This window comes from Lepidochelys olivacea (assembly GCF_965140295.1).
Source record: "Lepidochelys olivacea isolate rLepOli2 genome assembly, chromosome: 5".
Taxonomy (NCBI): domain Eukaryota; kingdom Metazoa; phylum Chordata; order Testudines; family Cheloniidae; genus Lepidochelys; species Lepidochelys olivacea.
Genome location: NC_140415.1, coordinates 26,621,740 through 26,637,500, shown reverse-complemented (window position 1 = coordinate 26,637,500; position 15,761 = coordinate 26,621,740). Strand labels below are relative to the sequence as shown.

Below are 15,761 nucleotides of genomic sequence, written 5' to 3'. Positions count from 1 at the left end.
CTTATTACATTTTTTAAAAATAGAAAGGAAAGGAAAGGGAAGGGAAAGAAAGGGAAGGAAGCAGGGGAAGAGAGATTGCATACAAACTTCACAATTAGTTGGTGTATTTTGTGGGGGGTTCTTTAATACAGAAGTAGTTACTTTTAACTACTATTTTCTACTAAATGTAGAAAGTTTTCTTCCTGTTTTTATTTAGTTAAAGTCAGTATTTAAAAAAAACTCAAGTAAACGTTATAAATTAAATAGGTTTGGACAGTGTTCATCAGATGGAAGTGGACTGGGGCAAACTGGTGAATATTCATAATGCAACAAATAAAAGATGACATCAGAAAATCAGAGGGAATAAGATGTTTCATAAAGTCTGAAAATCTATAATCTACATTCCTCAACACTAAATTTATTTTAAGTGTTTTTTATTTGCTATGCAGATTTTGGTACAGAGCTTAGTAAGGGCCTAATATTTAAAGATAATAAAACATTGTCAACACCCATTTAAATCAATGAGAATTGTGGGCACTCAGTACTTCAAAAATCATCAGTATTTATATACATTATAAATTCAAAACCACCTTCCAAATGCTCAAAGGTAAAAATTGTTCAAAATACAAGTTAAAGCTATGCTGTATAATCTAGTTGAAGAAGGTTAAAATTGTTTTCTAGTACAACTCTACTTACATCCAAGTATTGTTTTACTATACTCCTCTTCACATCTTCAGTTATCTTGGAATTAGCCATATCACTTCGCAGAAAATCTAGCGTCTGTTTCGGATGGAAGTGCACTCCTGTCTTCCTGTTTATTGCTTTATCATATACTTTTGCAGATTCGGATGGAGAATATTTCTGAATTTTACTATTAAAGAAAAACAAAACCCAGACATTAAGGAGAAAATGTTTTTTGGCTTTAAAATGAACAATTCTATTCTTCTTATTCTGTATTTATTAGGCATCAATTAATGTAAGCAAGGAAACTCTCTCTATCCTGTATATGTCATTAATGAAGTAAATTTAACTAGATATATTTTGTCGTGAGATCTGCATGCTATAAAACCCATTGCTTAAAAAGTTAATTACCATCCACTTGAATAGAACTCACTAAACTAAAAGATGAAGAGCATTCTGCCATTAAGTATGATTCTTACCTATCAGAGAAACCACAAAGATTCTTTAAATGCTGTTTTAGCATCAAAAGCAACAATATGCCTTGGGAGACATTTGCAAATTCAATTAAAGGAGCTGAATTGTCTGGCAAACATTTCATCACAGCATTTATATCATTTTCTTCACCAGAATCTGAATCAGAGTCTACACGTTTACGTAACTTCCGAGGCTTGATAACTTCTTCTTCACTTTCACTTTCACTCTCACTCTCACTGTTACTGTCACTTTCACTCTCCTCATCAGATGAAGGTTTCCTCTCCTTTCTTTTGTCCTTTACCATAGACTGGAAGACAGAGAAGATGACAAATATTTAAGAATTATGATAGCGTTCAAAAAGATCCTTCCATAATCACAATTCTCTTAACTGTGTGAATTGCCTTTTAAAAAAATGTTTTTAGTTCACGGATTATTTGAAATCCACAGACTAAAATTTAAAGTAGGCCCACTTAAAAGTAGTTCAATGACTAAAACATGTCCAAAGTATAAACCTCTTGTTCTGAAACAAAAATTTCATCTAGGTCCAAAACATTGAGATTGGAAGTTGGGAAACCATGCCACCCTTACTTCTGCGCTGCTGCTGGCGGTGGTGCTGCCTTCATAGCTCCACCGTTCTTTGGCCATCCAGCTCTGAAGGCAGTGCCGCTGCCAGAAACAGTGCAGAAGTAAGGGTGGCAAAATCATACCTTTGAAGAGAGACCACCTTTTACAAGTGACCACTTCTGCTAACTCCCATGAGAGGTCACTCTTGGCAGGTTTTGCTGTTGTCCATTTTTATTATTAATAGGAATATGAACAAGTGTCTTAAAATATCATTTGGTTTGCCTTTCTAGATAGAGAGCAAATATTCAAACAGTTTTATTCTTAAAATCTGACAGAGGTTCTCATACACTTTAAGGGGCCACGACATTCATACCAAGTTTCTCTCCAAGGGAATATTTATGTTGATAATATGGATAAGGTAAAGGAAATTTGCTATTATATAGCCCAGGAGTTGGCAACCTTTCAGAAGTGGCGTGCTGAGTCTTCATTTATTCACTTTAATTTAAAGTTTTGCGTGCCAGTAATATATTTTAATGTTTTTAGAAGGTCTCTTTCTATAAGTCTATAATATATAACTAAACTATTGTTGTATGTAAAGTAAATAAGGTTTTTAAAATGTTTAAGAAGCTTCATTTAAAACTAAATTACAATGCAGAGCCCCCCGGACCGGTGGCCAGGACCCAGGCAGTGTGAGTGCTACTGAAAATCAGCTCACGTGCTGCCTTTGGCATGTGTGCCATAGGTTGCCTACCCCTGTTATAGCCATAATATGTTTCAGGAAATACAGAATGTATAAACGCATATGAAGTAATATAATTAGTTCAAGCCTACTTGAATGAGACCGGCAGACTGAAATTGAGAGACTGATAACTGGTAATATTTTTAAAATCAATAAATCAAAATACATTTTAGAAATAGCACATATTTACCTATATTTATAAGCAGGATTGACTGCTCTATTTAATCTCAGGAAAAAAAAATTTAGCTACCAAAATATTGTTAACAAAACATTAAAAGGGATCTTTACAAAATTTTGGTTAATGAGAATTATCAAGTTCAGTCAATCCAAAATTGGAACTCAATTTTTCTCTTAAATAAGTAAGTAAAGATCATGTATCTCTGTTTTATATTTGAATAACTATGACAATACTCCTAATTATAAAAGAAAAATTAAAAAGTGCCAGTAGCCCAGCAGTTTATAAGCAGTGTAATAAAACAATGTTTATGTGCATGTTAAGGAGATAGGAAAATTTACATGTGTGTAACTGGGCTTATCTGAAGATATCATTTGACTTGATTCCTTCTCTTGGTCTTGTGCTTCTAGTATGACAGAGCTAGAGATTTCCCTATATCTGAATGTTTTTTGATCTTCTGAAGCTAAAGTAAGCGCACATCATGCACAGATGAAAATGCCAATGCCACTTAAATATTCATTTTTGTTTCTTGATGACCAGGAAAGAAATAATTTCCCTGTAAGTATAATTTGTGACTGAAATAAATATCTATATGGTAGAATACTCAAGAAGTCAGTCATTTAAAAGACAGTTACCTTTTCCATAACTGGTGTTCTTTGAGATTGTTGCTCATGTCCATTCCATAGTAGATGTGTGTGCTCCCCACATGCAACGGTGCTGTAAGCTTTTCCCTCAGCCGTATCCATAGGGGACTGGCTCTGGTGCCCACATGGCACGCAATAAGGGGCACCGCCAGCTCACCCCACCCTCAGTTCCTTCTTGCCGGAAACTCCAACAGTGGGGAAGGAGGGCGGGTTGTGGAATGGACATGAGCAACACATCTCTAAGAACACCAATTATGGAAAAGGTAACTGTCTTTTCTTCTTCGAGTGCTTGCTCATGTCCTTTCCATATTAGGTGACTCCAAAGCAGTACCCCTAGAGGTGGGTAGGAGTTCATGGAAGTGTAGATTGCAACACAGCTCTGCCGAACCCAGTGTCATCTCTGGCCTGCTGAGTGATGGCAAAATGAGTGGCAAATGTGTGAAAAGAGGACCATGTTGCAGCTCTACAGATGTCCTGGATAGGGATGTGCTCCAGGAAGGCCGCCGAAGATGCCTGAGCTCTCACAATCAGTGATGGTGGAACCCATGCCAGGTCATAACAGGTCCTTATGCATGAGGTGATCCAATTGGAAATCCTCTGTGAGGGCACCGGGTGACCCTTCATCCTATCCGCTGTAGCAATGAAGAATTGAGTTGATTTTTGGAAAGGAAAGTAGATAGCCAAGGCCCTTCAAATGTCCAGGGCGTGAAGATGCCTCTCCTCACTGGTCTTGTGCGGTTTCGGACAGAACACCAAAGATGTGCTAGTTCATTTGGATCATGCAGGCTCCCTCTGGATGGAGTGACCGCTCATGGTGAGAGAAGTCCCTGCTGAGCTGGTCCGCCAGAGCATTCTTGACACCAGGAACGTGACAAGCTTCCAGGTGGATTTCGTGGCTGATGCAGAAGTCCCATAGATAGAGTGCCTTTTGACAGAGAGCTGACGTACGCACTCCCCCGTTGCTTGTTGATGTAGAACATCAAGGTTGTATTCCCCCATCAGGACTCGTACCACCTTGCCTAACAGGTGGGGCAGGAAGACTCCACATGCCAGCTGGACTGCTTGGCGCTCTTTGATGTTTATGTGCAACTTCGCCTCCTCCGGGGACCACATCCCCTGTGTCTGGAGGTCGCCGAAATGCGCACCCCAGCTGAGGTCCAAGATGTCTGACACCAACTCGATGGAGTGAGGGGGGCTGTTGAACGGAACCCCCTCTAGGACTGTCCTGCGGTCGGTCCACCATTGCAGCGAGGTAAGTATTGCCTGGGGAATGGTAACAATGTTTTCCATGGGGTCTCTGGACTGGGAATAGACTGTCCCCAGCCATTGTTGCAGGGGCAGGAAAGGATGGATCTGGGGAATAGTCTGCTAGGTCACTCTCGGGCGCACCCTCAAAATGACCGTTTGGCCCCCTGCTTATTACAGGTCGAGCCAGACTGGGGAGAGGGTGGAGGCAGTTGGCTCAGGCAGTGCTTGTAGCCCTGGGCTCGTTTATAGGGCTGGTCCTGCCAAGGCTGACTCTCCTTGGCCCTGCGGCTACTGCAGTTTGAACCACTTACAAACCGGGCTGGAACATAGAGACACAGGGTTTTTAAGAGTGGTTCAGGAGTCCTTGAGGCCATGCAACTTGCTGTCTGTTTGCTCCACAAATAAGCCCCAGCTGTCGAAGGGCAGGTCCTGCACTGACTCTTGAGCTTCGGTGGACAACCCAGAGAGGTCACAGCCAAGAGGCTTGCTACATGGAGACAGCGGAAGCCCTGGTGCGGGCAGCAGTGTCCGCAGTGTCTGATGCCACCTGTAGGGCCGCTGTCATACCCTCATCAAGGATTGCTCAGAACTCCTCCTTGATAGCCTCGGGGAGTAACCCTTCAAACTTGGCCATGGTTTGCCACATATTGAAGTCATATCGGCCTAGAAGGTCCTGGTGTTTGGCCACTCTCAGCTGAAGGCTGGAAGACTAATAAACCTTTCACCCAAAAAGATCCAGCCTCCTTGAGTCTTTATTTTTGGGGGTGGCCCTGGGTTGTCGCTGCTTTTCTTTGTGGTTAACCGCCTCGACCACAAGGGAATTGGGGGCTGGGTGGGAGTATAAGTACTCATGCCCTTTGGTTGACACGAAGTGTTTGTATTTGGCCCTTTTAGAGATAGGGGCCAGGGAAGGGGGTGGGGGTGGGGGGGTCTGACACAGGGCTTTAGTGATCTTAGGTTTCAGAGTAGCAGCTGTGTTAGTGTGTATCCACAAAAAGAACAGGAGTACTTGTGGCACCTTAGAGACTAACAAATTTATTTGAACATAAGCTTTCGTGGGCTATAGCCCACTTCATTGGATGCATAGAATGGAACATATAGTAAGAAGATATATATATACATACATATATGAACATGAAAAGGTGGAATAAGAAGTTAATTAATTAAAATGAGCTATTATCAGCAGGAGAAAAAAATCTTTCGTAGTGATAATCAAGATGGCCCATTTAGACAGTTGACAAGAAGGTGTGAGGATTCTTAACATAGGGAGATCTTTTTAGTGATCTTAGAAACCCCTTCATGAAGAGGTACAGCCACCCTGGCAGGAGCCGAACAGCAGACAATGTCAAACAGAGAGTCCGAGGTCTCTTCCAATTCTTCTGCCTGAAGCCCCAGGTCAGAAGCAACCCTCTTCAAAAATTCCTGGTGCGCCTTGGTGTCATCCTGAGGAACTGGGTGAGGGGGCCCTGTGATAGCTTCATCTGGCGATGATGAGGACAATGCAGCGGGAACCTCCATGTCCATTGGTGGTCCTGCAGCTTTCTCCCCTGGGTCCTCCTGGACCCACGGGGTCTAACCCCCTGAAGTCTCCAGCACTAGTGGGGGACGGGATACCAAGGCTGCTGGCCTCTCCGAGGCTCCCGATAGTGGTAGGGCAGCCTGGGTGAACCTCCAAGGGTTCCATGGGTACCACTGCACTTGGGGCCATGGGACAGGTTTCAGTGCTGATAATTTTCAGAGGGGTAGCATGTTAGTTTGTATCAGCAAAAACAATGAGGAGTCCTTGTGGCATTTTAGAGGCTAACTGATTTATTTGGGCATAAGCTTTTGTGGGTTAAAACCCACTTCATCAGATGAGCCCACAAAAGCTTATGCCCAAATAAATGTGATAAGTCTCTAAGGTGCCAAAAGGACTCCTCGTTGTTGGCGCTGATAATGTAGCCAGCACCGTCGGTAGTCAGGGAACCCTGAGATGGAGCTACCAGTGGAGCAGTCAGTCCTGGGCGACCAGGATTGGGCTGAGTGGTGGCTTTTGTCTGACCAGTGCCAGCAGCTGCATCTCGAAGCCGACCTGTCCAAGCAAGACTGTCTTCATCAAGCTCTCGGGGACCAACGGAGTTCACTGGATCTGCGTCGGATACCCGGTGCTCCATGCCTCACGCTACTCGACCAGTATATCTAACGACCAGGACATCTAATGGGACCAGGAGCTACTCTAACAACTGGCTCATGAGGATCGTCCTGAGTAGGGCGACCTTCCTTCTGGAGACGGGCGATGATGGCCCGGTGAATGGCTGTCTCTGGAACCTGATTGGTCCTGGGATCGATACCGGGCCACTGAAGATGGTCAGGGCCGGTCTCAGAGTTCTTGCACGTGCCTCAGAGGGTCTGTGCCAATCTACTGGCAAGGTACACCTCGAATACCTCAATCAGTACCCCCTGGTGTGGGGACCAAAGAGCTGGTGGTGCCCCTTACACTGCGTCATGTGGGCGCCGCTCCAGAGGGCGCCACAGCTGGTCCCCTATGGATACTGCTGAGGGAAAAACTTCCAGCACTGGTGCATGTAGCGAAGACACACACCTAATAAGGAACGGACATGAGCAAGCACTCGAAGAAGAACTTTGCATTTCCCAACTCTAAAAGGAAGGTGGAATGCCAGCAAGGAATCAAGTCAAACTATATGTTAAGAGCCAATTACAGCTAAATGTCTTTTCCCTCTAAAGATACTGTGTTGACTGGATTCCAGCTCTTAGAGACTATAAAGAGTGAGGGAAAACTGCACAAACTATACATTTTTTAAGTCACAGAGAAAGAAAGAAACTAACTGAGTTAATTTAATATACCGAGGAAAACCAGATTTCACAAAACATCTTTCAGAAATGGAAAGTAAGAATTGGGTGAGGAAAATGAACAGGTGAACAAGTCACCTGTATGGCCACTTGGACCCTTCCAAACAGAACAATAATATATGGTTTATATTAGCATCAATTTAAGAAACTGGACCAAATACTAATGAAATGGCCTGAAGCCTTATTTATGCTGGTAATTACCAAAGATAGACTACCTTAGTAAGGATCAACAGAAGGAGGTTACGGGGAAGATCTTTAAAATGAGAATGTTGAACTTCATCTAACCCAGTGGTTCCCAAACTGGGGTTTGCAGAACATTACGGGGGTTGACCAGAAAAAATTTCACTAATGGCGGCCAGGAGACCCCGGGCATTGAGGCAGCAGGTGGCACCCAGTTGCAGAGCAGACAGCTCGAGCCCCAGGGAGAGCGGGGCAGGGCAGTTAGGGCTGGCAGCCCGAGCCCCGGCGGTCAGCGGGACCTGCAGCCCAAGTTCAGTGGAGCTTGGTTGACCAGGGCGGTCAACGGGGTCCAGTGGCAGGAGCCCTATGGATTGCGGAGGAAATTTAAACTTAAATCCCTGGAAATATTCATTTTTAGGGGGGGGGGGGGGGGTTCACGAGGTTTTACAATTTAGTGAAAGGGGATCGCGGGCTGTTAAAGTTTGGGAACCACTGATCTAACCCCTAAGTCAGCTCCTAGCACAGTTTGGCAATTGGAATATTGCCTTTCAGAATAAAAGCAATCCTCAGTCTTAGTCATGAAACTGAGCGAAGCAATCAGGCACAAAGGCTGGGATTTTCAAAAGGAAAATATCACCATGAGATTATAGCTGAACATATACACTCAGCAAGTATCTCTGCCTTCCTGACTGCACAAGTAACTCCTTTCCACTGGAGATAAAGTCCACTGAGAATGCAAAGAATCAAAATTACACATCATTGCAAGTCCTAATAGTCAGTTATCTCAGAGGACTTACTCCTCAGAGAAGGGTGTCCCATCCCTATACTACAGTCAAAAGAGGCTATAGACCCATCTATAAAATGGCCATAAGTCCATATTTAAGTACCTGTGGAGTCTGAGTGTGTGCCCATCAGCACCTCTGAAAATGCGGTTACTTATTTAATTGCTTAATTACTGATTTTGTTGTCCAGTTACAGGCACTCACAATTAAAAATCTTGGCTTATTTATATTTTGCAAACTCACTAATGAAGTCTTGAATGGACGCCTCAAGAGATCTGAGGTACTCTGTTACAACCAGAGTTTGGGGTAATGTTTCCAATTCTTGGAGATACTCCAACGCATCGATCAAATTTAGAAGAAAGAAAAGGGACATAAGACAATATATGTGAGCAGAAAAGCCTTTAACCTATACTGGCATGTTGCACAAAGAGATTTGATGCAGTGAAATCCAGGTCGGCCATTTCAACATTTTCTACTGAGGAAACATCAAGGAGCCATCTAGACACATCCAAACTGTGGCAGCGCAGAAAACCCACCCTCAGTCTGGATCCTGATTACTTTAAAGGATGAAATGGTATCAAATCAAAATGGACTTAAAGAAACAACAGTGCACCAACAAGTTACGCCAGAGGACTGGGGACCCTACAGAGAACAGGACAGACAAAAACTGCAAATGATATAGACTCACATTCTAAACAAAGCTGCAGGACTGACAGGAGAGCAGGCATTGGATGCACCTGTCCTGGCTCCAGTGGCGCTCCTTTACTGAATGTATAAGAACAGCATGAAAATTGTATGCTTTAGAGGGCCCCAAAGCCCTGGGACTTTTTACACAAGATACACCTGCGGTGCCTCAAAGGGTGAAAAAAGGGATACTCCTGCCTATCTCACTCTAGGCCAAGACTCCAGAGCAGGAATCTAGTCAATATGGTATCTTCAGAGAACAAGAAAAGAAACAATAAGTTAACAGATTTTAGTTTTAGGTACTACAAGCAATTGTTCATATTTTTAAAACTAGGAAAAATTATCTTAACAGGAACCTTTTAAGAATTATTCAGTATATGTTAAGACCTATTAACATGAGTTTTGTACCTATTTCTCAAAAAATTGGACAAGCAAAAAAACTCCCCCAAAACAGGCAAACCTAACATTAATGTGAGTTTTGACGTTTTAGATTCACATTTACTTCATTTCTTGTTCTCTACAGGAGGACGGTTTATAAACAGTTAATTTTTTGCTGTAGTATAAAATATTATTATGTATAGAAAAGCTATTTTAGGTCAGTTAGAGATTGCTAAATTGTATTTTCTCTGATGACTGTATGATTGGACTCATGATAACTAAGACACCTAGTTATATATGCAGAAGGATACAATTATTAGTACCTATGAGTAATAAAATAAGAATTCTAAAACATTTCTGAAATAGTTTGTTATAATGCGTGATATATAAGGAATACATGATAGTTTGGTATGATATAAGGGTTTCATTGTCATTTATTCGAGTTGTCCTGCATAAGTTGCTCATGACTTTGGCACTCATTAGTAAAGCAGCAATCTCAAACTCATTCATACAAACCTTTAGACAATACTACATATGCATTATATATCTTATATATAAAATATTGGATGTTATTTTATTTTGTAAATATTTAATCAAAAATGGTTTACTGGCAAATTGTTCTTTAAAAAGCAACAGTTTGAAAACTGCCCAGAGGTTTCGTATTACTACAGTGGAGGAAATCAAAGGGGAATTCAATTTTTATATCACTTGCACATTTGCTCTGCATATACATAAGTAAAGATCATTCAATTTTGTTTTTAAATTTAGTGAATAGAGCTCGCCTCTCAAAATCGCTACCATGATTTAAAATACTTTCCCCCTCACAGAGGCCTACAGATGATGATGCTTAGTATGACTGAAAGAGTCAACTACTATTGCAGCTTAAAAAATTACTAGTGAAACTATTTGTAATCAAGAGGCACACAATGTACACACTATAATGAAGAAAAGTGCAAGTGAAGAGCCATATGGGCAAAGTAAATGAATATATTTGGGCTGTATAAATAGAAACCTTGCCAACAGGCAGATCCATTCAAAACATTTTCTGAGTAGTAAGGGCAATGTACCAATAAAGTTAGATTGCTTATGGCTCAGATATTCATGATGGATTAAAGGACCTAGAGCTAAGTAACCTGGATTCTGGGATCCCCCCTCCCTGACAAACATTAAATCTGACAATACCAGTCTTATTTTCTTCCATCTCTAATACTTTCCACTGACTTTCAAAATTAATGAAAAATCCTGAAAGTTTCTGAACACAGATCTGTCAGACCTTGCCAGAACTGAGAGTGATTTATGCTATTGGCTGCAAAGTAATGTTATTTATTATCCATGTGTGCAACACTGGAATGACTGAGAAGTGCTCATTATGGTGTCAACATAACTTCATTGCAACAAGTTATTAATACATCATAAATGCACTTACCTCCTTAAATGACTGTAATAGGTTACTACCAGAAACTGACAGCGTAATGTCTATATGATGCATTATAAACAGTGGCTCTTCCTGTGTTTGATAAGGAAAACACGCTAGATTGTCTGCTATATACAAGAGCATATTCACCTCTGTTTTCTGCAAGTTTAAAAAAACAAACATTTTATATAAATATATATATATATAATACACACACACACACACACAAAAAAAACATTATAGTCTAGTTTATGCACTGCTTTCCAAGGGTCTTGATGCAAAACATCAACATGTACTTCATCCAAAGTAACTTTTCCACCTTGAAAACATTATGCACAAGCAAAGTTTGCATCACACATGAACTTGCATTATTCCTGCTCTGTCCAAACTGGGCTTAAGTAGATATAAAATGGTTGAAGAGGATGTTATTTAAGTGGAAATACATTTAGTTTTGCAGCAAAATAAAAAAAGACTAGGGAAGTAAAGTTAGCCAGGCCAAAATTCACCAAGTCTCATAAAAACACATAAAATAAGGACACCAACATTCATCATTTGAACTTGTTACGGTATATTTTATGAAAAACTTATTCTAATTTCTTTTTAAATGAGGTACATTTATGTAATGCTTACTGCTGTGTCATCAAAGAGGTTGAGTAAAGAAATTAGAAAGGCTCGTCTGTGCTGACGGTTCCCTCGGATCATGGAGTATAGATGTGAACACAAAGCGCTGGAGGATTCATCATGCCTAAAGCCCCTTACAGGATTCTTTGGGCACATGTTGATTGCCTGTTGTACCTGGTAAGACATCTTCATACCAGCCACTGCTTTCATCTAAAATTATAAAATATTTATTTTTGTTTAAATTGTGGCTTTCAAAACAGTCACACAAAAAGAAAAATAATTTTGTCAAATTGAAAAATTTTCATTTTAAATTAATGTCTTCCTCATCTTATTTTCATTAGCCTCAAATTAAAAACACAATTTTCAAAACCCTACCACTTCCTTCACATTTACTCTTTCCCCATGGATTTGTAGTACCCCTGATATTTATTGTAAAATTTAAGCTTTACTTTATTATTTTTTTAAAGCCTCTAGCCATTCTGGGTGTGCAGTTAAATTTCCAAACAAATTGATACAGCATTGTTTCTTGAGTTTGCAAATAGACCGAAATAGCTGTAAGAAAGGTAAAAGCAGTCCCATTCATGTCAAGGGGGTGTTGAAACTGAAGCGTAATGACTGTTTTATGTGAATATCTCTATTAACTGCCCTATTAGAAGCATCCAGCTAAAATGATGATTCAGAGCAGGCAGATATTTCATAAATTTGAAATGATTTTCCACAGGAATAATGTTGAAAGTTGTAAAGTTGTGAATTTTTGAACTTGCATATATCTTAACCCTCTCGTCTCACTCTACATGCACAGGATGACCAACAGAAACTCCCAATTATCTGCATGTGCCTCGGTCTCTCAGCTGATTTTAGTTAAGCCCAGGATTTGTTCCAGTTTCAGTATCAACAGGATGCCTGACCAGCCAATGTTCCCACCACTCCCTGTGCTTTGGCCTGTGCTTCTATCCCCTTTGCTTCCCTCATCCTCACCTACATGGAGAGTAACTTAGGTCTCAGTTGACTACAGTCGGGACCCCACCTGCCAGCCTCTCTATTAAATTAAGTATGTACTTGGGTACAATGAGTACAGTGACTCCAAATTCTAGTGTTGGATGAACTGGAGTGCCATGGGATTTGGAAGGTCCCATAATCTAGTGCACACACACAGCTCACTAGAGAGCCAGGCAGTTGGGCACTCAGTTCCACATCAAGATAAGGAGGAGGTTTTGGGGGTGTCTGTAGGGAAAAATAAAGCAATGGAAAGGCCAGGGATGGAAATTAATCTGGAAGGCCAGGTAGAGTGAACGGTAATATCTCACAACAGTAAGAGCCCTCACCTAGCTTCCTCCTCTCTCTAGAACAAGGTATCCAACTACAAGCACCTTCCTATGCTCCCTCTACCCGAACTCCAGCTTCCAAAACCCTGGTGTCTCCCACGGAGAAAAAGTACATGTAACATATAACATTTTCCCAGTATATAAATATTAAGGTGCTACTGCTTGGTTTTTTAGAAGACATTCTCTTCTCTATTCTGTTGAAGATTAGGAGAGTTGTTCCTTGTGATCAAACAGATGATCACAGTTACTTGGCCTGTGATACTCAATGAGCAAGATACTACTAACCATTATAAGTAAGAGAGTTTTAAGGTTGAATGAAACACTTTAGAGCAAATATGAGAACTAGGAATGCTTCCCATTTCTGATATTCTAAATCTTCAACTCTGAGACAAAACTGCTCCTTCACAACTCTATCGTTTCAGATGAAGAGGTCACAACTCAACTTCCCAACACAAGTAGAATTAATAAACAGATAAATATAACCATATTTTCCTATTCCTGCAGTTTGGACTTGTACTTTTCTAGTCTCTTGAGAGAGCAGAGAATCAGCATTTTGTTTAAGTTACGTAATGTTAGAATTACATACATGAATGAATCCAGCATATTTTTTGTCTATTTCCACCAGTTGCTGGTCAGCTTTGTTCCGCATAGAGGGCTCTGGATCTGTGCCCATAGCAATTAAATATGGCACACACTAGAAAAGAAACAGATGAAAATACAAAGGCATTATACACCAAAAATGTATGTGGCTATACGCGCTGCTACATGCATAAATTTATCTCACATTATTATTTATGTTAAATTGTTAATAGTTGAGCAACTAGAATGTGACACCTTATGCGACTTACAGCTTGATGGCTTCTTTTAGGCAAGAGCACAAGTTATAAAGAGGAGAGATGATCCAAGGACACGAGCATATTAAAAACTGAAAATTTGTGCCAGAACACAGTTGGTATTCTCAGTATCTCTCTTCCACGGGGCCACATTCTAGGACCCCATACTAGAAAAATGAGGTGTTTTTAGCAATTTGTTGATCTATTTTAAACACCACTTACGCCTATGTAGACAAAGACAGCAGTGTTTCAAAACATGTTACCAGTTCATGATCAATCCTAGGATCCTTGGTCCAGGAGACTCTAGGGTTGACCACAACTTGCTAACATGTTTTGAAACATCAATGTCTGTCTACACCAGGTGCTGACAACAGAGTTAAAAGTGGTGTTTTAAAATTTAGAAAACACTTTTGCTGAGCACACATTCAATTTCCAAGTCTAGATAGGACCTAGTAATTTGCCTCATGGCAAGCCTGAAATTTGGAAGCTATTAATATATTTAAAATATATGGGTCTCAAGTAAATTTGTTACACAGTTTGGTCTAGGAATTATCTACTTGAGGCTTGAGATATCTCCTCAATATTTTCCCAGAATTCTTCCAAAACAAAGGAGGATACAAAAGAATCTGTGGGAAATTATGGATACAGGTAAGTAAAATAGTCTATCCTTGTTAGCCACACCGCTATAGATTTTCACTGTAACAGATAAACACTATTTAGCTAAGATTCACAGGTGAAGAAAATTACTTGAAAATAAACTACAAATAGCTCTAACATTGGCTCTAGAACTTCAGTCCAAAGTAGTGTTTTGCGGGGAAAGATGCTGGCAAAAGAATCTAATGAATGGAATGTAAAGAAGACAGACCATGGATGTAAGTGTGCCTGAACACTAACTGGGGTCTGATACCATATAACAGAAACCAGTGCACTCCACCATGCATTTAATGAGTGCTGCTTAAAAATGATTAAACTAAAATTTAATTTATAAGCCAACAAAGGGTTAGTCTTTGGAATCCTGTTGGCCCTTCAATACAGAAGAATTCTAGACATCTGTTGTATGTAAAACAGCCTCTCCAAACGAAGTATCCCCAAAAGAAGCAACTACTGTAACAGATTTGGGGGAGGGGGGAACACACACATACTGGAAGTTTATCTAGCAGCCATGGGAAATTCTGAGATTTTCTTGTGTAAAAGAAATTCAGCACATTAACATTACATACCTGAACTGGATGGATAAGACCCTGGTTTAATGTCAGTGCAATGACATTTAGAGCAAAGTGGCGAACGCTGGACTGTGCATGAAAGAAAGCTTCAAGAACCTGTTTCAGATAAAGTTGCATGATGGAGCTGCTCATCCCTGAGGAAATATCTCCCATTTCTTTCAGATCCTCCTGTTTTGCTACTTTCTTCCCTGTAGAAAGGAACAAAAGCAATTGTTTGTGCCAAGATCTTTGGGAAACCACTAACTTATTCTACTCTACATACTATTCATCATATTCTTTATGACATATTTAAGCTTCAGAATGGTCCCATAACACAGCCCTGAAGATTTCTTGTTTTATAATGCCTGAAAATTAATAATTTCAGAGAAGAATTTGATAATAGAAAAAGCAAAGCACTCATTATTTTAACTGCAAGAATTTAAGTATTACACCTTTTGGATTTTTCCCCAGCAGCTTAAAACTTGAAGTTAAGAACAGAACGCTGTACTCTATACCTCTTGCTGTGGCTATGTATAAAAGATGTTCCTGAAATCTTCATCCAAGGTAATGTATGTATGTATACATGAATAATTAGACCCAAAAAACCCTTATGAATCAGTTCAATTAAAAGGTTGTTTTCATGTAACAAAAGTTACATTTTGAACGTTTTCTTAACACAGCGCTCATCACTCACACTCTCTATCTGCCTGTTGCATACGTGTATCCTCCTCCTGTAGATAGGTTTGGAGATTTTTTAACACTTGGATTTTTAAGTTTACTGAGCTATTCTTATCAGACAGAATGCTGTTGTACAGAGTCTTCACCTCCTGTTCAAACATTAGACTTGGGTGTTGAATAAATGCAAATCCTGAAAGAAAAAAATAAGAAAGATCCCACTTGGTTGCCTTGCAATTACTGTGCTTACATTTTTCAAGGTAAACTAGTAAAATCTTCCATCATACATATATGAAATAAAATACAAAGAATC

At 40.3% G+C, this 15,761-nt stretch overlaps 1 protein-coding gene across 4 annotated transcripts in view; it reads right to left on the bottom strand.

Annotated features, from left to right (window-relative positions):
* The window catches only part of NIPBL (NIPBL cohesin loading factor), a 294,436-nt gene that overhangs the window by 1,751 nt on the left and 276,924 nt on the right, over window positions 1-15,761 (bottom strand). For all 4 annotated transcript variants that reach the window (XM_084629342.1, XM_084629343.1, XM_084629345.1 and 1 more), the window contains 7 exons: window positions 15,468-15,641; window positions 14,792-14,982; window positions 13,325-13,432; window positions 11,423-11,623; window positions 10,805-10,951; window positions 1,140-1,441; window positions 676-850 (listed from right to left, as the gene is read on the bottom strand). In XM_084629342.1, the coding sequence (XP_084485468.1) occupies window positions 676-850; window positions 1,140-1,441; window positions 10,805-10,951; window positions 11,423-11,623; window positions 13,325-13,432; window positions 14,792-14,982; window positions 15,468-15,641 (1,298 nt within the window). The remainder of the gene's footprint in view (window positions 1-675; window positions 851-1,139; window positions 1,442-10,804; window positions 10,952-11,422; window positions 11,624-13,324; window positions 13,433-14,791; window positions 14,983-15,467; window positions 15,642-15,761) is intronic.